This window comes from Notechis scutatus, chromosome 12 (genome assembly GCF_049901735.1).
Source record: "Notechis scutatus isolate UNSWTSFEM ecotype Mainland chromosome 12, rNotScu1.2, whole genome shotgun sequence".
Lineage (NCBI taxonomy): Eukaryota > Metazoa > Chordata > Lepidosauria > Squamata > Elapidae > Notechis > Notechis scutatus.
This window is the reverse complement of record NC_142020.1, coordinates 10,685,427-10,712,927: the sequence shown is the minus strand read 5'-3', so window position 1 is coordinate 10,712,927 and position 27,501 is coordinate 10,685,427. Positions and strand designations below refer to the sequence as shown.

General features: G+C 42.2%; 3 protein-coding genes across 12 annotated transcripts; 1 reads left to right on the top strand and 2 right to left on the bottom strand.

The window, feature by feature from the left end:
• Positions 1 to 5,383: 5,383 nt before the first annotated feature.
• On the bottom strand, positions 5,384 to 14,870 carry MRPS34 (mitochondrial ribosomal protein S34). Of its 3 annotated transcripts, none has more exons than XM_087973356.1 (4): positions 14,732 to 14,870; positions 7,215 to 7,538; positions 6,476 to 6,518; positions 5,384 to 6,136 (listed from the first exon to the last, which is right to left on the bottom strand). In XM_087973356.1, the coding sequence occupies exons 2-4, from the start codon at positions 7,530 to 7,532 to the stop codon at positions 5,856 to 5,858; spliced, it is 642 nt and encodes a 213-aa protein (XP_087829482.1). In that variant the 5' UTR covers positions 7,533 to 7,538; positions 14,732 to 14,870; the 3' UTR covers positions 5,384 to 5,855. The 3 variants fall into 3 exon arrangements, with proteins under 3 accessions (XP_087829482.1, XP_087829483.1, XP_026538271.1); XM_087973357.1 differs by lacking the exon at positions 14,732 to 14,870 and adding an exon at positions 9,243 to 9,348; XM_026682486.2 differs by lacking the exon at positions 14,732 to 14,870 and adding an exon at positions 9,050 to 9,225.
• Positions 9,402 to 16,661, top strand: EME2 (essential meiotic structure-specific endonuclease subunit 2). Its single transcript, XM_026682507.2, has 8 exons — positions 9,402 to 10,772; positions 11,253 to 11,389; positions 12,300 to 12,392; positions 13,389 to 13,513; positions 14,492 to 14,591; positions 14,852 to 14,967; positions 15,474 to 15,663; positions 16,355 to 16,661. Exons 1-8 carry the CDS (start codon positions 10,313 to 10,315, stop codon positions 16,523 to 16,525), a joined length of 1,392 nt encoding a protein of 463 aa, XP_026538292.2. The 5' UTR covers positions 9,402 to 10,312; the 3' UTR covers positions 16,526 to 16,661.
• Positions 16,662 to 17,051: 390 nt separating this feature from the next.
• SPSB3 (splA/ryanodine receptor domain and SOCS box containing 3) lies at positions 17,052 to 27,493 on the bottom strand. 8 transcript variants are annotated; one of them, XM_026682508.2, is made up of 7 exons: positions 27,039 to 27,493; positions 22,609 to 22,757; positions 21,957 to 22,137; positions 21,337 to 21,524; positions 19,867 to 19,969; positions 19,069 to 19,194; positions 17,052 to 18,523 (listed from the first exon to the last, which is right to left on the bottom strand). In XM_026682508.2, exons 1-7 carry the CDS (start codon positions 27,055 to 27,057, stop codon positions 18,159 to 18,161), a joined length of 1,131 nt encoding a protein of 376 aa, XP_026538293.2. In that variant the 5' UTR covers positions 27,058 to 27,493; the 3' UTR covers positions 17,052 to 18,158. The 8 variants fall into 8 exon arrangements, with proteins under 8 accessions (XP_026538293.2, XP_026538296.2, XP_026538294.2 ...); XM_026682511.2 differs by having other exon boundaries at positions 21,957 to 22,134; positions 27,039 to 27,412; XM_026682509.2 differs by having other exon boundaries at positions 26,848 to 27,048.
• Between the last annotated feature and the right edge of the window lie 8 nt (positions 27,494 to 27,501).

Genomic DNA, 27,501 nt, shown 5'->3' with positions numbered 1-27,501 from the left:
AAAAGTGACTTATGAGCATTTTTCACACTTATGACTATTGCAGCATTCCCCCATGGTCATGGGATCAAACTTCAGAGGCTTGGCAACTGGCACGTACTTAGGACGGTTGCAGTGTCCCAAAGTCATGTGATCACCTTTTACAATCTTCTGACAAGCAAAGTAATGGGGAAGCCAGATTCACTTCACAACCAGGTGACTGACTTAACAACTGCAATGATGCACTTAACAGCTGTGGCAAGTAAGGGGACAAAGTAGCAACACAAATGTTGGGCTCAATTGTGGTGGCAAGTAGAGGACTATCAGTATTTGTTATGATTGTTGTCGTATCTAACGCACTTGTTCATATTTTTCCTAGGTTTTCCGTCGTAGGCTGTTCAGCTGGGTCTTAGAATAACCTACACCAGTGGTGGCTAACCTTTTGGGGCTCCTGTGCCAAAAATTGTGTGCGCGCTTGGGCGCATGCCAGCACCCAGAAGGCAGTGCACGCACGCACCACCCGCTCCCTGTACATGCATGTGCAATCCCCCCCACCCTCTTACCTGCAGTGAGCCTCCCAGCTGATTTTCGGCCCATCTGAGGCCTATTTTGGCCTCCCAGAGGCTTGAGGAAAGCTTCTGCAGGCTTTGCAGGATGAAAAATAGGCCCGTTTCGTCACTTCCGGTATTTCCGGAAATACCAGAAGTGACAAAACGGGGCTATTTTTCAGCCTGCAAAGGCTTTCCTCAAGCCTCTGGAAGGCCGAAAAAGGCCTCAAACAAGCCAAAAATCAGTTGTGAGGTGTGCACAGTGAGGTAAGTTTGCCTGCGGCTCATGTGCCAGCACAAATGGTTCTGCGTGCCACCGATGGCAGGCATGCCATAGGTTTGCCATCATGGACCTACACCCATTGAAAATGTGACTTCTTCGGTTTTCATAGAATTCATAAATAAATTGAAAAGGCATCTCATTTAGTCCAACCTCTTGCTCAGTGCAAGAGCTGTAAAGCATTTCAAGCAAATGGTGATCCATTCTGTGGACAACCTCCAATGAAGTAGGACATGCCACCCAACCAAGCAACCTAGTCCACTGGTATTCTCACCTGGGAATTCCTCCCAGTATCCAATCTGAATTTATTTCCCTGTGATTTCATCTTAGCATGTTGTATGAGTGAGACGTTGTGGTTTGCGAACCAGTTTACAGCACAGTGGGTGGAATCATAGAATCTTAGAATAACAGAGTTGGGAGGGACCTTGGAAGTCATCTAGTCCAACCCCCTGCTCGAGTAAATGCAAATGCCACCAACGGTGGCTTGTTGAAAAACTTTTAAGTAGCAAATCGTGGTTTGGGATATCTTGTGAACATAGCCCCAGTATGCTGTTTGGCCAGCCAACCATAGTTTGTTAAATAATCTATTCATTAATTCTCATTGGGTTAATCTTGTCAATTATTAATTGCTGACATATAATAGTTATTGCATATGAATGTGTCAGTATTCAGCATTCTTTGTCCAGTATCAAGTGCTGTGTATTATATTGCAGCTGTTACATCTAGGCTGCAAAAAAACAAAACAAACAGAAAACCACTAGATGGCAGTGAAGATGAAGGTTCTCAGGATCTCCCTGCTGCCATCTAGCAGTTGCTATACGTATATGCAGGCATCCATTCAAGCCATTCCGGTTCGAATTTCTCTTATTAAATCAGTCCAACTTTTGGTTCATTACCACTAGAGAAGATGTGCTATTAATACCACCGCGTATACATTTCATCCTATTTCTGCAGAGTACCGATGTTTGTTCTCCAACTGGGTGGGGGAAGGCAGCGCCGTAGTTTAATATATTTCCAGGTATGCCGATGAGGATAATGATTACTGCTATTATTTCCATCTAAAACAAAATCTCTTCTCTGGGGAATGTGTGTGTGTGTGTGTGTGTGTGTGTATTTTCTTGGCAGCTTTTGTCCTCCTCTGCAAACCAGGGGAAATTAAAGAAGGGGAAGAGGTCGAGAGTTTGAAAAGCTTTTGCATCAAAACTAGACAAACTGCAGCCTTCTTGCTTATTCACCGCAGCACTCTGCCACCGCTAAAGAGCCTGTAAAGAGTTGTAATTTTCAGAGCACTTGACACGACATTAATTCATTAACTCTCCAGACAGCCTTCACAAAGGAATTAAAGTATTTTGTTCGCTTTTGATAAACAGCCAAAGGAAGGGGAAGGGAAAAAAAATAAAGGTGGTTTGCCAACAATCAAAGAATGGCCAGCTACAAATGTGTTCGGTTATGATACCAGCAAAGAGGCTTTAACAAAAAAAAAAAAAAAAATCCATAGAGTCCGCGACTTACGACCACAATTGAGAACAGAATTTTCCTTGCTAAACATGGTGATGGCTAAGCTGGTCGTGTCCAATATGATCTATTTATGATCTATTTTGCTATAGTTAAGCAAACCACTGTAGTTGTTAAGTGAATCATTAAGTGAATCTTACCCTACCCAAGCCAACTGTGAAGGTCACAAATGATGATCACGTGACCCTGGGACAGTGCAACAGTCATAAGTACATGCCAGTTGCCAAGGTTTTTAATTGAGTGACTGAAGAGATGCTGACAGTAGTTAATAGCGACTTATATACCGCTTCACAGTGCTTTTACAGCCCTCTCTAAGAGGTTTTCAGCCTCTTTGTCCCCAACAATCTGGGTCCTCATTTTACCCACCTCTGAAGGACGGAAGGCTGAGTCAACCCTGAGCTGGTTAGGATTGAACTCCTGGCAGCGGCCAGACTTAGTCTACAATGCTGCATTCTACCCGCTGCGCACCAAGGAAGGAAGGAAGGAAGGAAGGAAGGAAGGAAGGAAGGAAGGAAGGAAGGAAGGAAGGAAGGAAAAATAGCAATAGCCCTTAGACTCATATGCCATTTCACAGTGCTTCACAGACCTCTCTAAGCGGCTTACAGTCAGCCTCTTGCCCCCAACAATCTGGGTCCTCATTTTACCCACCTCGGAAGGATGGAAGGCTGAGTCAACCTTGAGCCTGGTGAGATTTGAATTGCCAAATTGCAGGCAGCCGGCAATCAGCAGAAGTAGCCTGCAGTACTGCACTCTAGCCACTGCGCCACCACAGCTCATCATCATGGTAAATCGAGGGCTACCTGATTATAACTTCTCCAAAACTAAAGAGCTCAGCTGGATCCAAAGCCTTGTTTACCCAAATATTTCCTCATTTTAAACTATGTTGTACTCAGGATCCAATCTGGGTCGGTCACTGGGACCAGAGACTTAATCTTCCAAGTTTTCGGGACAGTGTTGTACTCAATGAACCCAATTTTCTCCGTACACACGAGACACCATCTTTTAAATGGTGGTCGCTGGGGCCTCCCAACCCACGACATTAAAACCAAGGTAGTTTTGCAAAGGGGTGAATAACAGCAACTGTAATTCCCTCCCTTTTTTATTGTGTAAATGATTGCGGCTACGTTCCTCGGCTCTAATAGGATGCAACAAGCAGAGTGATTAGAAAAGTCAATCACACCGCCTTAAAATCCCACATTCGCAGCTTTCAAATTAATACAAAAATGTTTTTTTTAATTGTCAGTCTGCCAAGTTTTCTGATCAAATTACTTTCTCATTGGAGAAAATTAAACTTCCTAACAGGGGAGATGGCTGACAGAATGCTAAAGAGGCTTGATGGAATGAGTGTGTTGTATTAACTAAATGGAAAAGGAGCATTATGTTTCAACAGACAACAGATAATCAAGAGTTGGGAGGGACCTTGTAGGTCATCTAGTCCAACCCCCCACGCAAGCGGGAGACCCTACAGCATTTCTGATGGACAGTCCAATCTCTTCTTGTAATTCTCAAGAAGTAACACCGATACACAGACTAAAAATAGTGTTATTTTCACACTCCTCCTTCTGCTTTAAGCATAAATCTTAAACCACTCCCAACTTAATCCAGATGTGGATATTGTGGTGGACTAACTCTCCAAGGCTTAGATTCCAGCATCCTTGGACATAATGGCGGGAGCTAGTGGCAACTAAATTCCGATACCTCCAGACCACAGAATCTAGAAGACTGGTCTATATCCTGTGAAGTTCAGGAAGATTATTATTTATATATGAAAGAATATGTGTATAGCCATCCATCCAAGCGCAGTGACTATGGGCAGCTTACAAAAATAAAAAAATATACAGATAATCCTTGATTTCGTTTAGTGGCCATTTTAAAGTTACAGCGGTACTGGAGAAAGTTACAAGTTATGACCACTGCAGTGGTCACAAATTTGGATGCTTGACAACTGGCTCATATTTAGGATAGCTGCAGTGTCCCAGGGCCATGGGAATCACCTTCTGACAAGCCAAGTCAATGGGGAAGCCAGGTTCATTTAACCACGTTATTAACTTGACAATGGCAGTGATTCATTTGAGCACTGTGGCAAAACGGTTGTAAAACAAAGCAAAACTCACTTAACAGCTGCCTTGCTTAGCCACAGAAACGTTGGCCTCAATTGTAGTCGTAAGTTGAGGATTAACGGCACTTCAAAATCTTTTATTAGTCAGCCACAAAAAAAAGAGAGAGAGAGAGAGAGAGAGAGAAAGATCTCGCTCCTGATTTCTAAGATGAAAAAGGTCTCCAAAGCTTTTTGGTCGGTTCAATCTTTCAGCAACTCTTCTGCAATTCAGTTAACGTAAGTTAATTGTGTAATATTAAAAAAAAAAAAAGTCAGACACGACTGAATGGATGTATCAAGATTATCGTTTAAAAAAAAAATCAACCAAAAGCACCTTATTAGCTTTTCAGGGCAACCCCTATTACTATGCAGATCAGGAGTCAATCAATGTCAACCCCTCCCTGCTTTGCTGAGGTGATTGTTTCTGCCCTTAAAATGAAATTAAGTCACGCATTAAAAAGAAAAGCAAAGACAGCCAATTATTACTTTTGGAAAAGAAGTTTCATGAACATTTCCAGTGGGGGCCACTGTAAGAGGTAAGCAAGATCCCAACAGGTTTATAGTCAAGTACTTTCTAATGTGGTGATCTTATTGTTAACAAGCTCTGGGGTAAAGAGTGGAGATGTTTAGAGACACTAAAACTTACATGAAGCACGCATGTAAAAATTAGTGATGCGGCAATGCAGTGCTGGACAAGGAAATGCTTCCATTCAGGAGTGACACCAGTTCTCCACCAATCCAGTTCATAATGTCCATCTGTTGGAAAGCTCTGGCCCAAATTCATTGTTCCCGTTTCTTATTTTATTTATTTGTATCCTGCTTTTATTATTTTGATAAATAACTCAAGGAGGCGAACGTACCTAATACTGCTTCCTCCTCTTATTTTCCTCGTAACAAGCCTGTTTCATTTCACCAATACATTTGAAAAGACAGGAAAGAGCAATGCCACTTCTTAAAATACAGACGATTTTTGTTCTTTTTAATTGGCATACAGTAACACAACATCACATTTTAAGATTGTGACTGGATTTAGGGGAGGAAGATGGTGCCAGGCTAGAACAGAGATCAATCTCGGTTCCAATCGATTATTTTAATTAGGAGTCTCTTTATATTGCCTCATTATTAAAATAGATTGATGTCCTTTTCTTGGACATGATAAGGAAGCAACAAGAAGAAACACGGCAATGGGAAATAAAAACAAATCTAAAAAAAATAAGGCAAGGACAATGGGAGAAATGTCAATGGAAGATTCTGATAGCAAAATTATCTTATAATTTTACTTATTGCTGGTGGGGGTTTTTTCCCCCCCGTCCAGCCTCAGTGACAGGATCATATTTCACGGAAACATCTCAGTGCAAGGCAGAATAGGAAAGTTGGGCTGTGTCATCACACCTGAGAATGTAACAAACCAAGAGCCGTATCGAAGTTCTAAAAGTCTTCAGACTGGAGTCCCTTCAGGTTGGTTTCTGGGGGGCGTATTTAGGAGGTGAACAGCTCGCTCCAAATCAAGCATGGGTTCTTCATCAGTCAGTTTACCTTCTTTCTGCCTCTGTGCAAGGATCATGGCCCTCAGCAGTGGTGGATAGAGGACATACCGGATTTTTTCCTCTTCCTCAGGAGGGGTAAATTGCTTAAAGGCTTCCTCCTCATGTTTTGGTACCATTCGCCAGTCGTGGTACATTACTTTGTCTATTTCTTTCTCTTCGGTTTCGGGCTTACCTAAGAAGCAATTGAGAAGATGAAGAGAGGTTCTTTTAGGCAGGCAAATCTTGCCAGGATGGAACATACCGTGAAAAGAAAGACTTGAAAACCTAGACTGCATGCGGTTTGTTTTACTTATTTCATCTTTGGAATTTTTTTTTTGTTTCTTTATGTAATACATAGCATCACACACGGTTGGACTGTGCATTTCCAGCAGAATCAAGATAGGCATTTCTTAATTTTTGACTTCCCCCCGAGCCCAAAAGATTTGCCCTCGCTGCTCTATCTCACAAGACCTCGTCCTTGCTGTAGGCTTCATCATGAAATCTTCGCCCATAAAAGCAAATCTTCCCTTACCTCTAAATGTCAGGTATCCCCAAGCCTTTCCATACTCCATTTTCTGCAACAAAGAACATCCAAGGATTATAGTCCATTCAAGACGAGTAAGAGCTTAAAAACCTGGCTCTGTCAGTTGGCTCGAGGCTCCAACAAAGCACTTTCACATTGGGGGTGGGTGATAGGTTTACAACACATTCCCACCCACTCCTCTTCTCATCTTATTCCCTCACTTCCCCCCCTGCTCCCATCTTTTTTAGCTAGGTTGACTTTTTATTTATATCATTAGGTTTTGCACATTCATCTTTTAATATCTTAAGCGGATCAGGGTTACCTTCTTATAAGATGGGCGGCTAATACATTTTACAAATAAAATAAAATGAATGAATAAATAACCGGTATACAGGTAGTTCTTGACTTAGGCCCATAAATGAGGACCAACATTTCTGTTGCTAAGCGAGACATTTGTTAAGTGAGTTTTGCCCTGTCTTTACAACCCTTTTTTGCCACATTTGTTAAGATAGTAATATGACTGTTAAGTGAATCTGTCTTTTCCATTGACTTTGCTTGTCAGAAGGTCGCAGTGGGTGATCACATGACCCCAGGACCTTGCAACCATCATAAATATAAGCCAGTTGACAAGCATCTGAATTCTGATTTCATAATCATGGAGATCCCACAACAATTGTGTGAAAAACAGTCGTAAGTCACTAAACGAACTAGGATGCCTGAACTTTCCCCAACCAATGAAAACACTCACCTCAGCTGTATAATCGACTTTTATTTTAGTAATGACCCAATAACAAGGCTCATCGTATTCCCAGAGCCAGGATTTGCGTGTGACCATCCGGCCAATGCCAAAGAGGTGCAACCGGGAGAGCAGCGTAAAAAGGCGGTTCTCATTCCTCACATCCTCCCAGGCTAGCACAGGGAGGCGTTTGCCTGTGAAAGCACGGGTCATGTTCTCATAATCCACCGCATAACGCTGGGAGTCACGAGGTCGGTTTTTTAAAGCCCGGTATTCACGGATTTTCTTGGCCTTGGCTGCAATCGGGCGATATCCCATGTAACGGCCCATCGCTGCCTATGGAGAGAGAACACAGGAGAGTTAGCCGTTCAAAGGCTGAGAACGATTTAAATCTACCACCTGCCACACAGCTGACCAGGGAAACTGTCATCCAATCAAGCCTATCAGTGGTGGGATTCTTTTTTTTTTTTACTATCGGTACTGTGGGTGTGGCTTGGTGGGCGTGGCAGGGGAAGGATACCGCAAAAATCCCACTTCTGGGGGAAGGTTACTGCAAAATCCCCCTTCCCTCCCCACCCCGCTAACCTGCTTTCCAGCTCTGTTCTCCTGTGCAGGGCAACCAAAGAAGACCCAGACAATCAGCTGGGACTCGGGAGGCAGAGAATAGATAGGGGCAGGGCCAGTCGGAGATGGTATTTCCCAGTTCTCCAAACTACTCAAAATTTCCGCTACCAGTTCTCCAGAACTAGTCAGAACCTACTGAATGCCACCTCTGAAGTCTATCTTACAAAGAAGTCAAGAGGATAAAAGAGGACGCAGAAAACTCCTGGGAATTCCCACTTGGGAAAGGTAAAAAGCCACACACATACAGACACAGAATCTGCAGCTGACTCGATAAATATCAATATTGTCATTTTCTGGATTTCAGCACTTTGAAACAAAATTACCCAAGGGTTGCATAGTCCCATAATGCAACCGCAGCACCCCTTCTGTCACCTGGGGAATTATACTATTATGGAATTATTATTTGACTTATCAGGTTCGCGCTCTGACTTGTAGCTTGCGAGTTTCCAAACATTTCGTCACCAGGCCAGGTAACATCTTCAGCAGAGATTAGGGGATGTGGGTATCCATTATATCACTATTGTTATGGCTTTTGATGTTATCCTGCCTTTATAAATATACATATTTGGTGGCGAACATTTGTGATACTCCTGCCATTTATTTTATTTCGTCGTAGTCTTGACTCCTGGCGATTGTCTGGGCAAGGGCCTGCAGTTATAGTATCTACCCATTTTAGACAAGTTCTTGCGTTATTCTATTAACACAACCCAATGCCGCCAAAGCATATCTTCGTTTCCTTCTGCAAGTTCAGATAGAGCAGAGGTTCTTCAAACTTGACAGCTTTAAGCCTTGTGGACTTCAACTCCCAGAATTCCTCCTCCAGTCTTGTTAGCTCAGGAATTCTGGGAGTTGAAATCCACAAGTCTTCAACTTGCCAAGTTTAAAGACCCTTGACATACAGCAATAATAGGGCTGGAAGGGACCCTAGAGATCTTCTAGTCCAAACCCCTGCTGGAGTAGGAGAGACTATAAATCAGGGATCCCCAAACTTGGTAACTTTAATACTTGTGGACTTCAACTCTCTGGAGAATTCTGGGAGTTGAAGTCCACTAGTCTTAAAGTTGCCAAGTTTGGAGACCTCTGCTATAAATGGACAAACGGCTGTCCCGGAAACCCTTGGCCGGCTCTGAGACGGTGGGTCTCTCTCTCTCTCTCTCTCCAGCCGACCTCGCGGGGTTGTTGTCGTTGGGGAGACCAGGGGAGCCCTGCAGCTCAGCAAATACCTCGCTCCTTTAAGCAGCCCTGGGCTTCCTTCTCTTGCTCCCGATTCCCCCGGCAGCTCAAAGGCACCGCTCCCAGCAAGGGCGGTCCCCCTCCCTAAATCCTCCCCCGAGCCTCACTTCCGCCCCTCCTCAGGCTGGGGCTTGAATCCCAAACCTTCGCAAGACGCTCCAGGAAGGGACGGTGCAAACTTACATGACGCTCGGCGAGGAACACTTCCGCCCTGGTATCTTTTTTTTTTTTGTATAGTCTCCAATTCAGCCGAGGTTGGTCCGTCCCTAAAAAACCATCCGGCCGCCCACGCACAGTCGCCCCTTTGCTTCCGGCCTTAGGTTAGTTAGCGACGCGGGTGAAAGGGCGGGCCATCGCTATAAACGGTCCGGCAGATAACACTTCCGCTCCTTTCGTAAAACGATTTTATTTTTTTATTTTTTGAAGGATGATCCCGGTGACTCCTCCGAGCTGCTTTGCTTCTTCTCGTGTTTGGTTGCCGTTTTCCCTCTTCGGCGAGATGGTCGTTTTGGCTGCGAGCTCCAAGTCGTAAAGGACCTTTTCTCAATGGATGGAATGATACGTTACCTATATATACCCGTCGTTGTTAATGAAATGCATTCTCTTATTCCGTTCCCAGGCTTGGAATTGCTGTAGCTTTTATGCCCGAGGGAGACTCTGGACGTGTGGCTTCCTTGCTGCCTTTTATTCCCTCCCCCCGCCCCCCAGCGATGTCCCACAATGTTCTCTAACGTAGCCCTACTCAAGCGACCCAGATAAAACCTTTGATCAGCTCTTGCTGCATTGGTAGAAATGCCTAGTGATGTGGGGAAAGCTTTGCTCGGCTGCGTAAACAAACTTAAGAAAAAGTGTAGAAACTTCAGGGGCAGAGATTGTATAAATAAATTGGCTTCTATTGACGGTATCCACGTCCACAGGATCCAAATTGTGAGAGATAGTACGATTTGATTTGAAAAAGGCTATTTCTATTAATGAAGAGAGATCAGGCGAGCCTGGCTTTCCAATCAAATTGAGTTTGTTGCCAGCATTTAATTAGGGTACTTGGAGAGTGTTTTGGCAATGACCATTAGCAGTTTATTATTGCCACGAATGTGTTGTTTTTTACCGCTAATACATATATAAGCTTTCTTGCAATTTCCTGAAATGATGCCCAGATTTTGATATTTTTGCAAACATATCTGGGGTTGGGTGGCTGCTGCCGATTTAACATTTGCACTTAATAATGTAGACTAGCAAGAGGGTAAACTTAAATCATGGAGGGAAAAAAGAAGACTGTTACTCTTGATGGAAAAAGAGCGATCACGTGGGAAATCTCTGATTCTGAAGATGACAGTGATGTTAAACAAGAATCCTCGACTGCTTTTGCGAATTATTCAGATGTTGGAGCTCGCGGTTGCTCAGACAAAGAAAAATTAGAGACGAGCATGGCTCCTCTTGAAGCAAAAGCAGTTCCTTTGCTTATACCATTGACACCAACCGTATCCTGTAATTCAAGGCCTGAGGAAAAAAAGAAAAAGCAGTCCCTGGAAAAAAGCAAGACGGCCCAGATAAAAACAGAAGGAAAAAAGAAGAGCATGCACAAAAAAGAAGAGAAAATGAAGATAAAGCAGCAGATTGCTGCCGAGAAAGAGAGACGGAAAGAAGCTGCTGCTGCCTTGAAATTCCTTCGGCCTGATCAATGCATGAAGCAAATGATTGTCTGTGTGGATTCAGGTAGTAGGTTTACACTGCATGATGTGTTCCTTTCCACTTTTGGTTTGGTGTTTTTGGTGCCTTTACACCAGTCCCTGCAGTTTTCTTAGAAAGATTTCAGAAAAAACACCAGCTCGTTTCACACCTAAAGCAGGACTAGAATTTAAAAACAGTCTCATTTCTAGCCTTTAACCATTATACCAAAATGGCACTTTTCTTGGCAAGATTTTTGCGAACAGTTGGCCATTGTCGTCTTCCTAGGGTGATGACAGTCACTGGGCCCAAGTCACTCCTCTGGCTTTGTGCCTGAGGTGGCCACTAGAACTCGAGCCTTCCATCCTCTAGTGGCCATCTGATGCCTTACACACTACACCAACCCATCTCCACATGCTGCATTCCCCTTTTACCAAGAGGGGATTAGAGAGGATGGGGTTTCGCATAGTACCACGCTGTAGAGTGGAGGTGCCATCCAATGATCAATTTGTTATGCTTTCTCCTCAGGTCTTCTAGAACACCCTGGCTCTGATATCTTGCTGGAAGTTTTGGATTCTTTGGACTGTGAATACCATATTGAGCATCAGATCATTCCACACAGCATAACCTGGAAGAGAAAAGTCTTCAGCAGTACGTCTGGTTCAGTAAGTATCTCAACCAAAACTCCACTGATAGCCAGGGAAACAAGACTGTGTGCGTTTTTGTGTCTTACAAGCGCTTCCTTGCTCTGCTCATCTACTTTTCATAGTCCTTGAAGGTTTGCATTCCTTTAGGGTTGCCTCTGCATCACATCGAAGAGAATTGGCCCAACTCTGATAAAACACATTATTGCTGAGGCTCTTGGAAAGGAAATTCAGCAACATATTTGGATTAGAATTGGAAGTTGAGGACAGCCATGTTTGTGAAGGGCTGCTTATGCTCCTATGATGTGGATTACTGCTGTTCCATTCATCTGTTTTGCCATAGCTGCTAAATTCCTGCTCAGAGAATAGAAGAAACAGATAAGGAAGATAATATAACAAGAGTCCCAGACTCAATCTTTGTTGGGGTTGTCCCATTTACACCATTATTTGTTCCCTAATGGATGTGTGGCAACTATGAAACTCACTGATTTTAATAGTTCTGTGGCTGTTCAGCTAAAATCAGTCTAACTTGCCAAACTCCCTAGTATTTAAAACCCATATATTTAAATCCTAGCATTACCTAGTAAAGTTTGTTGATTTGAAAAGGCGAGGACAGTCAAACACTTCATCAGAACTGTTTTTTTTATAATTGTGTTTTTATTTTATAGCAACTGTTGCTATAAATGGACATCTTTGGGCTGTTGCACTTAAAAACCGAATATGAGCTGGTCTATGACTCTGAATTTTAAAACAATTTGAAAGTCATGAGGACAAACAAGAGAATGCAAGCATGAGGTGGAAGGAAACTAAAACTAAGAGCACCTTAAGGATCTGCTTCTGCAAACCACTGTTGGGAGCGGATTTTCTTAGTTTGAGGTAGCAAAACTATTCTTTTTTCCCTTCTGGCAAAAGATTAACTTTATTTCCGCAGGGCGGTTGTCAAGAAGAGATTGCAGTGGAAAGGGAGGTCCTGCTAGTGATGCAGCCTTCATACTTCCTCAGACAACTTTCGTCATCAATGCAGGTGCTGTATAGTACCTTAATATTTGTGAATACGAATATGAATGGCAAGGCTTTCCTTCCCAGTTGTTTAACTGTCCTCTTTTGCTCCGTTTTTAACTGGCCCCCATTGCTGAGTTTGCCTTGATTCTCTGCTTCTTATGCCTTATATCATGGGGACGAGGAGGAGGAGGAGATGCTTTGTTTCAGAGTTTTATCTCATTTCCAGACACCTAGGGAGATGAAGCTTAATAATTGAGAGGAAATGCAATAGAAAGCTAGATTGGCAGCAGGCAGAATCCAAGAGGACAGTACTGGAATCATTAAGCGAAAAAGGTGAGCAAGGGGGAAAAATATGAGCCAAGGTGTATGATGGGGAAAAAAAGGATAGAATAGATTTTTATTTCTTACATTACAAAAATCCTACACTGCAGAGACTCAGCCAGGAGAGTAAAAGGGTTCCTGTGCTCTGCATCAGTTTATTGTTCAAATTTGTAAGTGACATGTAATAGGTGCTAGCATACTATAGTTGCAATTTTAAGTGGCCACTCATGTATATATTTTTTTAAAAATCTAGTTTGATTTTAATTCAGGAAAGATTAGAACCCCGGGAATTGTTTTAAAAGTAAGAACATTCAAAATCTGGCATCTGGAAATAGGACACAAATATACTCAACTGAGGCAAGAAAGATCGCCAAGTGGTGGGTATTAACGTAAAAGAAAAAGGTTCAGATAACAAACAACTATGACAGTATTTATGCTAAGAATCCATCACAAGATCCCAACCTCAAAAAGCACATCAGGGAAGGTTCATTCTGTTGATAACCATTGGTAAAATGACTCTAGAGCAGTTACCTGGGAGTTTAATATTGTATTTTTCACTTGTGTAAAAAAAAAAAAAAAAACACTAAACACATTTGAGGTTGGAGTTCCTTCACCAGTGGAATCCAAAATAGTTTTTAAATTCATATGTAAAAGTGGTAGATGAATTTTTGATTCTAAAATCTTGTTCTAATTCTAGAATGCAAGTCCTGATGGCCAGCAGGGTGTACCAGATCTTATTCATCTGTGTCCCTTTCAAAATTTGAAAGACCCTTCTATAATACCTTACAGCGTGGTTGTCATTGGACTGAACACCTACCAATGGTACATGGGATTGGAAGGGCTATGTGAGTTGTGGGTCCCAAAAGCATTGTCAAGTTATGTGTGTGAACTGTAGATCCTAAGAAGCTAAAAGTCTCAGTGTCCTTGACATACAGAATTGTAGGTCTTCATCTCTGAACCTTAGTTTGTTTTATGACAATCTTGAATTGCTTTTTTTTTTATGATAGTGCAGATTACCCATAAAGATTGGAAATGGATAGTATAACACGCTATTCCCCACTTGACTAGGGAAAATTGGTTCAAAATGTGGAAAGAGTCTTGCTTGTGCTTGTTCACTTGAAGCTGTTTGAGGCAGGAATGTAGTAAGTCTAACTGGGCTTAGGATTCTGGGATGTCATCCATATAGCCGGCTTTCTGATCAAAGGGTAAGCTGGTACTAAATACAGAACAAATTCAAATGCTGACCAGGAAGATTCAAGTGCACCATGTCTCCTGGTTCTGTTACCTCCTGCCAGATGTTAATTTAGCTTTCCAGTCTTGTTTAAAGTGCTGGGACTTCCTGGCTGCCTCCCTTCCAAGTATTAACCAATCTAATCCTGCTTAGCATTTTCAAGCTCATTTTAAGATTCGTAGGAAGCAGCAGCAACACTTCTAACGAAGAAAGACAGTAAGACAAGTTCATTCTTTACTATCGACAGCCTCAAATGCCACGGTGGCTTAAATTAACACACGCTTTCCCTGCATGCAAGTTTCCAAACCCCACAGTAGCTTGACAAAAATAATTTTGTGTCTTCGAATCAGTCTTGACTCCTGGTAATTGAACAAGTCCCTGCAGTAAGAATTTTGGAAGTGGCTTCATGCTGCTTTCTTCCCAGGATGGAAAAAAAGAGAGAGACTGGGCTAAAGTTAGCCAGCTGGCTAAGACAGAAGAACCTAGTTTCCTGGGTTGTAACCTGGTACTTTTAACCATTATACCAAAATATTAATTCCCCAATTGTGGTTCTTCTCTGAATTGCCTAGGTATCATCAGCTTCCGCAAGAAGAACCAATCCCTGGACTGGAGAATGAAACATTACAGCTTGGTCCAGAACAATCCATGACACGGCATCAAATTGAAGAGGTAAACATAGCAATGAGTTTATCGACCACAACAAAGGGCTCCAAACTCTTTGGGGCATCCGCGTTATCCTTCAGATCCCTTGCCTGATTTAATTTACACCCTTACACCACATCAAAGGTGATATAGTAAACAGGAATTACCAGTTTGTCTTCGCCTGAACATCAGCCGAGAAGGGTGTTGAACGCTGGAACCTCAGTAGATATGCAGAAAAGCCAAATGTGTTTTTCTTCTCGTTTCTCTCCAACTTTCTCCTTTTGCAGGCTCTCGTGGTGTTGCAACTCCAGGGTAACATCAATGTCCTGTTCCTGGAGACGTGGCAGGAATTGGCCCAGCATGTTTCCGGAGTGACCAGAGCTGCAGCTCAGCGTCCTTATAAGTGAGTGTTTGTCATGTTGCCTTGGCAATGCTTTGGAGCTGTGAAGTAAGAACCAAAGGCCAATCCTTTCATGAAGAAATCTAACCTGTAAATGAGGTTTTTGTGTGACTTTATCTTTGCAGGACCAGTAAGATTTGTTTCTTTAAAAAAAAATATTCAGTGTTTCGTGTTATACTGATACAGCTACAGGCTTGATTTACGCTGCACTGTATTTAGAACAAGTCACAAAATATGCTTTTGCTTGTTTGGTTCTGCCTTGCTTGCAGTGGTTAGGGTTACACAGTCCATCGATAATACCTACTTGGTGTTAAATGATGTTTTAGCAGGGAACATTCTGAGCCCCAAACCGAGTCCCAGCTCAATTTTAGGAATGGGACGTTTTGACCAGCATGGAAACTGTCTGACTCAAGACCACCTTTGGAACAGGTTGTTGTGAGGTCAGTTCCGACAGGTCAAGCCAAAACGGCAGCCTATGTATAACTGGTACATAATGGCTCCTTCGACAGGAAACACCAGGAAAAGCAGCCTTTCTCCTTCTGCGCCAAAGGCAAGTGGGCCAGTGGTGTGCATGTTGGCAAAGACGGGAAAGGGCTCCAAGAGACCTGGCGGAAACAGATCCAGCAGTTCAACCGAGTCAGTCCAGCCATGGCAACAGCTATTGCCCAAGCCTACCCTTCGCCAAGTCTGCTGCTGCGGGTCAGTTCCTTCCACCAGTTGCTTTGTCTTGGCGGTAGAGAAGGGAAGGGAAATCAAGGGAGGTAATTCTCAAGAATAGGGGCTAAATGAGTCATCAGATCTCTGTTGTCTCAGAGTAGGATTATGTAGGCCGCAAGGAAAAGGCAGAGATTTCAGCAAGGGGGAGAAATACTAGTGGGATGTTTAGATGTTGCACTGTCGAGGATTACTGTGAAGGCTGGATAAGCCGCTCCTAGTAAACTTCATTCTATTCTCTTTGATGGCCAGTTTCTTATCATTCCAAGCCTATTGACTTCTCCTGGGTGAGGAAGCATTTCTGGGCTAGGGTTTTTTTTTCCTCCTCAAAGTAACTTTTGTTTCCATGCAATGCAGCCAGTTTCTTTTGCTTCTTGTTAGCCACAGGGCTTCTGTTTTGTTTACATAAGGATCCTCCTTAAGAAAACAAATTGTAGATCAGATCTTTAATGATAAAAGCCATAAACAAACTCATAAATTCCACCGGACTTAGACCTAATGCTGAGTTTTTCTTAACCAAAGCCTTGTTAGTGTTGCTCCAGATCTGATTTCCTCATAGCAAACCAGTCGTGCTTACTACATGCCTTTTGCTACCAAGAGCTCTTTTCTAAGACAATTAAGTTTTAAAAGGGAGAAAGGGGGTTAGCATTAACATCACACAGGCACTTTCTTTCAGGCCTACCAAGAATGCAATACAGAGGCAGAAAGACGACTTCTCCTAAGCAACCTCCAGGTCACAACTGAGGACAATAAAACGGAGAGACGGATCGGCCCAGACCTGTCTCGACGGGTCTACCTTTTCATGGTATCTACAAATCCAGAGCTTGTCCTAGATTTAAGTTGTTGAAGCACCTTGCTGTGCTGTTCTGACCACTGGGTCATAGCTCCTTAGCCTTATAACCTACTGCCGAAGCTATAGGATTTATTGCAGAAACTGAGTTTGGCAAAAGCAATAAATGTCTTCGTGCACAAATGCTATCAATGAGCCTCTCTTGACGGTGTATTTTTTTAAATTTCCATTCTTCTGCTAAATAATTTATTTTACGCTATTATATATCATTATGCTGCTTGTTTGAATTGGGTACATTTGGGGGGAGGGTTTCATGCATTAAACCATAATGTGGCTTGGTGGCAATATGTTTGAGAGAACCTAGTTTGTGTATAAAAGTGAATGGGTATTTTAACTATAGAAAACTTTTTTTTTAAAAAAAGGAACACCAATCCCTTATTTTAGTGCAATCTTAATCCCAGTTGAGTAATCAATTCCGTGAAACGAAAGCCCGGCGTTCGCTTTCATTTAATCAGATGATACAAGAGAGTTGGAAGGGAATCTATTATACTGCCAAATCACACAGTGGTTAAATTCAGAAATTAATACTAATCCATGATTTATTACAAAACAATGCAGCTTTGTTCCCTTCATACACCTCCTTTCACAATGAACCATACTTTGTCATTTGCATTTAAGTGTAGGAGAAACCAAAGGGAATGTCATTGCCCTTGTGCTTATCCATACATGAAAAATATCAAGAGAGCCTGTTCTGGCTACCCACATAACCATAAGTCAAGTCATCATTAGGGAAAGATCATACCAATACTGGCTTTTAAACTGCAAAATGCCCTGCCAGTGTGTATCCTTGCAGTTAAGTTTTTAATGACACAAATCAAAGGAAGAATTGGAATATTTAAACTTACCTCCCCAGAAAATATACATGGAATGTGAATACCTCTAAATAAGTAAATTACAGCTGGCTGTGAAAGAGAAAATGCAGGGCTCAAGATCCAGAAGGAAGCAGGGGCATCCAGAGCTGGAGTTCATTCACATCATTCCAACTGCTAGCCTGATGTACGTTTGGATCAGATAATTAAGAATTAGGGACCCTGATTAGAATTCTCTGAGATGAGAGGACAGTAAGGTGGATGGACTAGCCTATCATCACTGATCAAAGTCTGCATATATTTTAATTCATTTGGGTATAGTTCAATACAGGAGAAGTAATAGACATGCAAAGAAGGTTGAAGAGTTGCAGGGCTCACATGATACCACTTATGCTGTCAAAGGTTAACGTTCTTTCTCTTCTGAATACCAAAGCACTGAAAATCGAGGCGAGCCTGCTTGCTCCTCAGCTCCAAAACATTGGAGCCATTTACTGCAATTCACATAGCACGTTGTGGTAGCTTTGGAGGTTTCTCCAAGCATTCCTTTGGCTGCAGGAAGGATTACTTATTGATACACTGGGCTGCCGAAAGCCTGACATTCGAACAACCTGTTCCAGGAAACATGGCAAACCAGAGTTGATGACCTGCTGGCCACGTGGTACAATGAAGCTGTGGAAACTGCTTTGTCTCTTTAATGGTAGATTGAAATGGGCTTTAGTGTTCAGATAGGATACAATCAGGAAGGTAAAATGTCACTTGGTAACACTGAGGGAACAGCCTATCCTTCATGACAACACTGTCTTTTGAAGGGGGGAAATAAATTAAGTCCTCCACCTGCATCTCTTCCGATGGCGTGCCTCAGCATCTGAGCCGCAAGAGTTGTCTGAATCACTTCCTGAGGAGGTAGAAGAGGAAGAGGAGGAGGAGGAGGACTGGAGCGAGCCACAGTTCATGCTCAACACCCAGCCCAATCTGTTGTGCAAAATCTGCTTGAGTCCTGGAGGGAGGGGAAGCACCTCTAGCGTGTCCACGTAGTCAGGAAGCAGCTGGCGGAGACGGTAGCAGCAGAGGTATTGCAGAGAGGTGGGGGTAGCACAGGAGCGGATGATTTTCATGCTACTTTTGGCTGCAGTCGAACACACCATCGGGTACACCCTCTTGTTCTGGAGCTTGGTGGCAGCCACACCTGAGTCACAAAGTCAGCAAAGAAGTCCAAGGTTAACAGGCAGGCATGGAATGGGGGGGGTGGAGGGGGTGGAGAGACTGTCTGGGGGTACAGTTGCACTTCCTTTATTCCATTAGCATTTCTACAATGAGATCTCCCACTTTAGGCCACAAATACTGTACAGCTGCATGGTTCGGTTGTCCTTTTCTGTGGACCCAATTGTGAACATCGACAAATCCAATAACCGAGCAGCTGACTTATAGTCATTTTACACATATCTTATTTGCTATACACTTTCCCCCAAACAATTTGTTAAATAGATTAATATAATTATTCCCTTCTAGTGTACATTATGCTACGCAGGTTAGTTTTCATCAGGTAAATACTTAAGTGGTCCTTTCAAGGAGGCTGTACCTCAAGATATCCTCTCTCCCCTATTAAAATAAACAGTCTGATTTTGGAATGGAAAACAATCTGTTGCCTTTTAGAGATCCTCCCATAACTTTTATCCACATATTTCCCATATTTCACTAGTTTAAAAGTATATATGGCCTCTTCCACCTTACCTATACACTTCCTGTTTTTGAAAAAGGTTAAAGTTCCATGCCATGTGTCCAGATGCACCCCAATAATGGAGCCCTGCCCAAACCTTGTTGAAAAATTGCTGCGTTCCCCCTTGTGCTGGAGGAGTCCTACGGAGAAAGGGACATTTGCAATTATAACATTGTAGGTTTCTAATTTCTGCAAAGGTAAAAAGGACCCTATATAGAGTTCATCTAGCCCTGTTTAAGATAGTTTGTAAGTCAAGAGGCAAAACAAGATTCTCATCAGATAGTTATCTGCTTACCTAAACCCCTCTAGCAAAGTTCACGGTCTTCTAAAACAATCCATTTCCTTTCAACAGTTTTTATTAGTTTCACACAAAAAAAACCAAAACCGTTTAGCCATTGATCCATTTCCTAGACCTACAAAGAACAAGCCTGGCGTGATTTCTACACGACGGCATTTTAGATATTTAAAAACACATTTCCTAAAATAACATTTAATAAAGTGAACATTTAATAGTGTCCAAATAATTTTTTTTTATGTTCTAGTCCCAAGGCCTAGAATGCCTGAGATGTGTTTTGCCAGCAATTTTTAGAAATCAGTCTCTAATAAAGAGGAACAAACTTTCTCTGTGGATGCCAGAAAATGCGCTCTTAACGTTAACTGAACAATATTTGCAAATCAACTATTAAAAAGGGACAGTTACATCCACACAAAACTTCAGGGAAAACAGTTCTTGTATTCAGGCGTAAGCTGCAATAATTCACCTGTAAATTAAAAATCTAGATATAAATAAACGAAACCTTTGCTGTTATTACCTGTGTAGGAAAGACCCCAGCTGTCTTCATCTTTTCCCAACAGGCTACAGAATGTGTGACGGAATTTATCCAGGTTCACATCTGATGTTCCAATTCCCACCATCTAGAGGGGAAGAAAAACAAAAGTGATCAAATGTTAGTCTATACATAACTACTCATTTAGTGACTGCTCAAAGTTAAGACAGCACTGAATGTTGTATGAACTTTTAAAGTCTGTTATTATTATAATTACAGCCCTGAATACAGAAGAACCTCTGGTCACGACCATAATTCGTTCCATAACTTCTTCATCTTCTGTTTTGTCTTCAGAATTTCTGAGTCGGGGGTCGTGTTTGATCGCCACCCCAGTATGTGCTTGTGACCAGATTCAAAAAAATTCTGAATTTTTTTGGTCAGAACCCGATTTGGTCGTGGCCATAGTACATGGTAGAACTCTGGCATATCCTTATGGTCACATGATTGTAATTTGGGTGTCTGGCACTTGGCACACATTTACAACTGTCACGGGAGCCCAAGGTCCTGTGATCTCTATTCGTATCTTTTCACAGCTGATTTCCAAGCAGCAATGTCAATGGGAAAGCCAGCAGGAAGTCACAAGCCAAGGTCGTGTGACATAATTAATAACCCATTGTGATTCACCTAATGACTGCAACTGGAACTGACAAACTGTCATTATAAGTTGGGCATGGTCATGTATTCTTTCTGATTTTTAGCATACCATGCTACACGAGCCCAATCTCTGGAGGTTTAAAAATCACAGTGTATGGGTTAGTACTCTGTACAAACAAAGCAGATTTATTTAGCCATTTAATCCAGTACTATTCTGTTCTAAGATTTATTTATCATCTGACAGTTTCTTCAGCTAGAAATACCAGAATTTGAACTTCAAAATCTTCCATATACTGAAAAGGCTCCATGGACCAGTCTCCTCCCACAACACTGCCACATCCAGACAGCAAAGACACTATATGGAAAAACTGTGATGACTCTAGGTGGGATTGTACACAAGGACAACAACCTGTATACTGTGTACTCAGCCCATGTGCATATAAGTGGTTTCCTCACAAAAAGGTCCAGTTCTCACAAAGGCAGCGCGATTACCTCGCAACACTAAAATCCAGTCCCTGTCCTTTTCCTATACTGGCACCAATTCAATGCCATCTGGCACTTGTGCCAGCAAGATAGTGGCTTTGTTGATACTTGATCATCCTCTGTGGTATCTGACTGCATTTCTTTTTAAAGAAAAAATGGATACAAATTGTTTGTAGCTGGTGGAGCAAAATAGGTCTTAAAAAACAAAAATTAAAGACAACAAACAGTGCTACTGTAACTATTCATAATGTATTCAATATAAATCCTGCCCCTCCTCTTCCAGTGACAGAAACCATTGAAATGTAATTATTGATGAATCTTATTGCATTTTTTTTAAAACTGGTTACAGTACCTACTGTCAGGTTTTATCCAACATACCATGTCAGTGCCATAGACGGGTGAGGTCATCTTGATTTCCCAGAAGTGCTGACCCTCTGCTAGTTCCTTGTTCCCCCGGATGGCAGCAGTACCACAACTGTAATCCATGTGGAAATTTACCTTACGATTGTCACAAGTCAAAAGAGTATTCGCTGATTTGTTCAATTCATCCCATACCCAGTCAAAATCTTTGGAGAGAAAGACATGGAGAGAAAAGTGGTATGAACGGGAAACATCTCCAACCATTTCACCTCAAGTTATTGCCTGTTAATTTGATCCTAGTTGAAGAATTTGAAACAAAAAATCAGTGTAGTTCTGTGATTTTCAAATGGTGTGTCAAGACCACTTTAAAGATGTGTGGACTTCAACCTCCAGAATTCTACCATATGTCTAAAAGTGGCCAAGTTTGAAAAGCACTGATTTAATTGCTAAAATTATAACTACATCCCTGGATATATTGCAGCACATATAGCAAAAACTGGACAAGATTTCTATTTCCCCCAAAATGTTCCCCTGTGCGTTTGTGTCACTTTCCAAATATATACTTTGTACACCTATAGCTCAGCGGAGCCTGAAAGGATCAACGAGCAACCCAAGAAAGAATACAGAAGCTTCCTCACAATCATCTTCCTCTCCACACTGGCAATCTTTCATCCGATGAGCCATGTGGAAGTTAGAGCAATATGGAGTTTCGTTCTGGTTCTCACAGTTGCAGTAAGACTCTCCTGTCACAGGTATAGCTGTGGGGATGGAAGGCAACTGAGGAGGAAATTCTGATTCTGAATCAGAGTCGCTGTGCTGCTGGAGAAAGAAAAAAGAATTGTCACCTTTTCCTCTTATTCTAAGAAAACATTTAGCAACACCAGGGATCCCTGGGGAAAATGTAAGGTTCACATGCTCTGGGTGTCACACAGTGATGGGATTCAAAAAAAATTACTACCAGTTCTATGGGCGTGGCTTGCTCGGTCATGTAACTGTGGGTGTGACTTGGTTGTCATGTGATTTAAAACATGCTTAAAGAAATTTCATTTTTTTTCCTGAACTCGCACAGTTGCAGCATGAATCCAAAAAATCCAAAAAAGTGTGTTGAAGTTAATGTATTCCTGGCAAGCACTACATGTGCACTGACATGCATTCTGAGCACTGCACACGGTCTCCGAATTCAGTTCACTGTATGAATGTACAATCCATCAGAATTTACAACAAGAATCTGATGAAAGTGTGGAGTGTCCCAGTGGAATTGTATCTTACAGAAAACAAAGCATACTTCACCTGTCCATCAGTGTCAGATGACCAGCCATGGGTTCCAGAAGCCGTTGTAAAAGTCCGCGAATCTGATTCTCGGCGCACTCCACTCAGAACATAGCGCCAAGCTCTACTATTGCGCATACGTCGCGCCATGGCCTCTTTGGAGAGGTAATCTGGAAGGCAAAGCAAGATCTTACTCACAATGCCCTCTTCAAATGAATTGTCTCAATGTGCAATATTTTTTCCTTCAGATAAACATTACATATTAAGATATATACTGTGCAGAGAGAGAGAAGATATAGTAAGCTATATTCGTAGGGAAAAAAACAATTGAATCTCCACTTATCAGCTAGTGCCAATTTTATCGCCCTAGACTTAAAGAGGGAACATGCACTCCACCACAAAAAAGCATAGGAAATATGATAGTAAATAATCTTTGGCCAAGATGAATGAGATCAAAACCAACAGGAACAGAAAAAATAGAATCTTAGAATACCGTTTCTAAACTGGCTTGAAATAACCCACAATGTTTTAAGCCAATTCTCAGGTGTTTTTTTTTTCCCCTTCCATCAAAATTCTTCTTCAGTAGAAGAGAAGCCATAAAATACACAGACAAAGGCAGGAAATAAGACAGCTGTTCTTAAATAAGTTGGACTTATAGTAGTTTGTTAAGGACATTGGATCAATTACTGACTTCAGTAAGCAGGGAAATGACCATATGTATTAATGTCCAGCTTATTACAATACTCCCCCATCTATTTCAGAGCTCAATCAATCCAACTCAAAAATTTCAAAGCATATTTTTTTCTATTCTCAGTCCATAGTAGCAGTGATATGGCTCAGCAAGTAACTACTACCCTAACCATTCCTGCATGTGTAAAAACACCCCCATACTTACTAATGTTTACATTTTCTAGGACTCCTCACTTCCAGTCAATTCACAATGATAGCAGAGAGAGACCTAAATGTTACTTGAGCTAAGGAGTACTCAATATTTAATGTTCCTAGATCTGCCTAACACAAGCATCATATAACGAACAGCAAACCTTATGATTAAAGTAATACATTTAATCATACATTCTGCTAGACAGCTCAACTGAGCTGCCTCAGGAGAAGATTACTGCAAACATTCCAGTGTATGTGAAGGCAGTAGTTTTAAAAACTAGGGTGGGAAGGTGTCCAAGCAGAAAATGAGCTAAACACAAACAACAAATACTAAGTATACTAAAGCAAATTCAAAGGCATCAGTTGTCTAATATTTGAATCAGCTCCTCCAAAACTGCCTTTCACTGTAAGAAAACTTATTACCAAAAGGAAAAAGCTTGAATATGAATGGGGAAAGAAAAAGATAACAGAATAGAATAGAGTAGAATAGAATAACAGAGTTGGAAGAGACCTTGGAGGTTTTCTAGGCAGGAAACTCTACACCACTTCAAACAAATGGTTATAAAAACTTCCAGGGTTGGAACGTTCACAATTTCTGAAAGCAAGTTGTTCCACTGATTAATTGTTCTAATTGTCAGGAAATTTCTTAGATTTTGATAATTCTAAAACGGGCATTTCAGGCTCTCCAGATTTATAATCTAACTAGCATGTCTTCAGAATGTCAAAAGATAGTCATCAACCTTAGTCAAGAAAGCAAGACAAGGTGTAGCATTACAGAACAAACAAAAAACTATTAAGGATATGGACAGTTTTCCTCTTATTTTTTTTAAAAAAAGCCTTAGGTTAGTATCTTTTTTTAATATCTCACCCTTCCTTTGGAAGCTTAAGAGTGCATACCACTCCTTCCTCCCATTTTTTCCCATAACAATGCTGGGTGATAAGCTGGGTGAGGGAGAGTCTTTCGGAGCTTCTGTGAACAGATGTACAGGATATTTTCTTTGATAACCGCTTTTTTTATTTCTGGAACCACCATCAACAATGACTTCCATATGCAAACAAATGCAAAAGAATGGAAATCAGCCAGGCTTGCATATATTTGCTACAGAAAACATGAAGTCACCACCAATTGCAAAGAAAACTTCTGTTTACAAAATACGGGTTTTATTATTTATTTTAGTCCTCGCTTGAAAGGCAATATTCTCACAACTTGTTTCAAACCCAGCTGTAGAGAACTTCCTTGCACATTGGGAGCAGAATATGAAGCAGTTTTAACAGTGAAAATGAGAAAACAAGAAACAAGCACATCTCTAAGCACATATCCAACCCTGGGAGTTTTTCAGTGAGAGATTGGACATCCACTTGTATGAAATGAGCAGGGGGTTGGACCACCGGAAGAACCTCCAAGGTCTCTTTTAACTCGATTATTTTCTTTGGAAATAGAATAACAAACTACCAAAGAGAATTATCAGCTCAAAGTATTTCATACTATCCCCATCCTATATATTTTTTTTCTCCAAAATCTTGGAAAGTAATATTGAGATTCAGAATCCCAACAGTCTTTTCCCTCCCTGGTGCCTTGCCAAGTCCACACTTAAACTATCCATGAAAAATCATTTCTAAGGAGACTTCAGCTTCCCTGCTCAGCTTTTTTTAAATTATTCTTCTTCAAATCCACATCCTCTGTTGAAGCAGGATAATAAAAAGACCACCACTACTTGGAGGAGTATTAAATCAAAACCTTAAATAACTTTAAGGTTAAGCATTTCAACGCACTTTGGGGGGGGGGGCAGCTGCCTCCTTTTGTGTTAACTTCAATGTCCAAAGGCCTTTATTGTCATTGTACATCATGTATACAACAAAATTGGTTTAGCCTCTAAATTGGTGTGGTCCATACAAGAATACAATATGAATAACATAAAATATAATACAACTATATATACAATATATTGTACACAATATATATAATCTGAGAAGCCAGGGATGGAAGAGCAGCACACAATTAATAAAATTGCTGTAATTGTCCCAAAGAATGAGGAGGAGGAGTAACCTGAAGGGAAAGAAGGCAGAGGGGAGGAAAAGCATTAACAAGAAAGAAAGAAAGAAAGAAAGAAAGAGAGAGAGAGAGAGAAAGGGAAAGAAAGAAAGAAAGAAAGAAAGAAAGAAAGAAAGAAAGAAAGAAAGAAAGAAAGAAAGAAAGAAAGAAAGAAAGAAAGAAAGAAAGGAGGGAGGGAGGGAGGGAGAGAAAGGAAGGAAGGAAGGAAGGAAGGAAGGAAAGAAATGAGGGAGGAAGAGAGAGAAAGAAGGAAGGAAGAAAAAGAGGGAGGGAGAGAGAGAAAGAAAGAAAGAGGGAGGGAGAGAAAGAAGGAAAGAAATGAGGGAGGAAGAGAAAGAAAGAAAGAAAGAAAGAAAGAAAGAAAGAAAGAAAGAAAGAAAGAAAGAAAGAAAGAAAGAAAGAAAGAAAGAAAGAAAGAAAGAAAGAAAGAAAGAAAGGGAGGGAGAGAGAGAAAGGAAGGAAAGAAATGAGGAGGAAGAGAGAGAAAGAAGGAAGGAAGAAAAAGAGGGGGAGAGAGAGAAAGAAAGAAAAAGAAAGAAAGAAAGAAAGAAAGAAAGAAAGAAAGGAGAGAAAGGAAGGAAAGAAATGAGGGAGGAAGAGAGAGAAAAGGAAGGAAGAAAAAGAGGGTGGGAGAGAAAGGAAAAAGAAAGAAAGACGGAAAGAAAGAAAGAAAGAAAGAAAGAAAGAAAGAAAGAAAGAAAGAAAGAAAGAAAGAAAGAAAGAAAGAAAGAAGAGAAAGGAAGGAAAGAAATGAGGGAGGAAGAGAGAAAGAAGGAAGGAAGAAAAAGAGGGTGGGAGAGAAAGGAAAAAGAAAGAAAAAGAAAGAAAGAAAGAAAGAAAGAAAGAAAGAAGGGAGGGAGGAAGAGAGAGAAAGGAAGGAAAGAAATGAGGAAGAGAGAGAAAGAAGGAAGGAAGAAAAAGAGGGTGGGAGAGAAAGGAAAAAGAAAGAAAGAAAGAAAGAAAGAAAGAAAGAAAGAAAGAAAGAAAGAAAGAAAGAAAGAAAGAAAGGCCAATTCAGGTCACCAAGGATTAGGCGGGTTCAGGAAGGACGTCCGCCCGTCGGAACTGGGTCTCAATGATGGGCAGAGCCGAGGGCCCTCAGGGGGCGAGAAGGACGCCCTTCCTTCCCTCTTTACGGGGCTCCGAGGATCCCCCCCCCCAAATCACAGGGGGAAGCCTGGACTCGAGGAGCATCCTTTTCCCAACATCCCGCGCGAAATTTCCCAGCAAGCTTAGCGAAAGGCGCTTTAAAAAAAAAGGAAAAAGCTTTTGCTGTGAACCGCCCGCGGTCGGAATATTCGCGTAGGCCGCAGGCTCCGATTTACCTCACCGGCGCGCGCGCGCCCCCCGTCGGCTGCCCTACCCTCCCCGGTCTCCGAGGACACCGCTTCCCGCCGGCGTTCCCAATCCGATTTCCCCGGGTGGGACCTCCAGTCCGGGCTCCCGCCTTTCCTTTCACCGCCCCACAAATCCGCGCTACGCGGCCTTCTCCCCTCCCTCGGCCTCCGCCTCCTACCTGCGTCATCGCGCAGCATCCGCCCCTCCCCTTCTCGCGCGGGGAAGGGGCGGAGCCGCCCTCTCGCTCTCCTCCCATTGGGCACGTCACTCGCGAGAGGCTTCCACGTCCCGCTTCCTTAGATGGCTGGGGGGAGGCGTTCGTTGCTTCAGTGTCGCTCCTCCTCCCCCACCCCACCCCCGGCCGCGAGAGGAAGGCGTGCGAGAGACGCTCGCAACCTCGGGCTCTCATTGGCTTTCCCAGCGGCGCGTGGGCGGTAGCTTTAGTGACGTCACAACTCTCTCTCTCTCTCTCTCTCTCGGCTGCTGGAGTTGCCTCGCAAAAAGAAGAGGTGGAAAGCGGCTTCTTCGGGGGAATTTAATAAAAGCTGACTGGCTGAGAAATGGGGACTCGGTCCCGCCCCTAGCGCCTCCTTTCCTCCAATCGCCTTTTGAGGCAGGCACTCATCCGCGAATGGAAATAG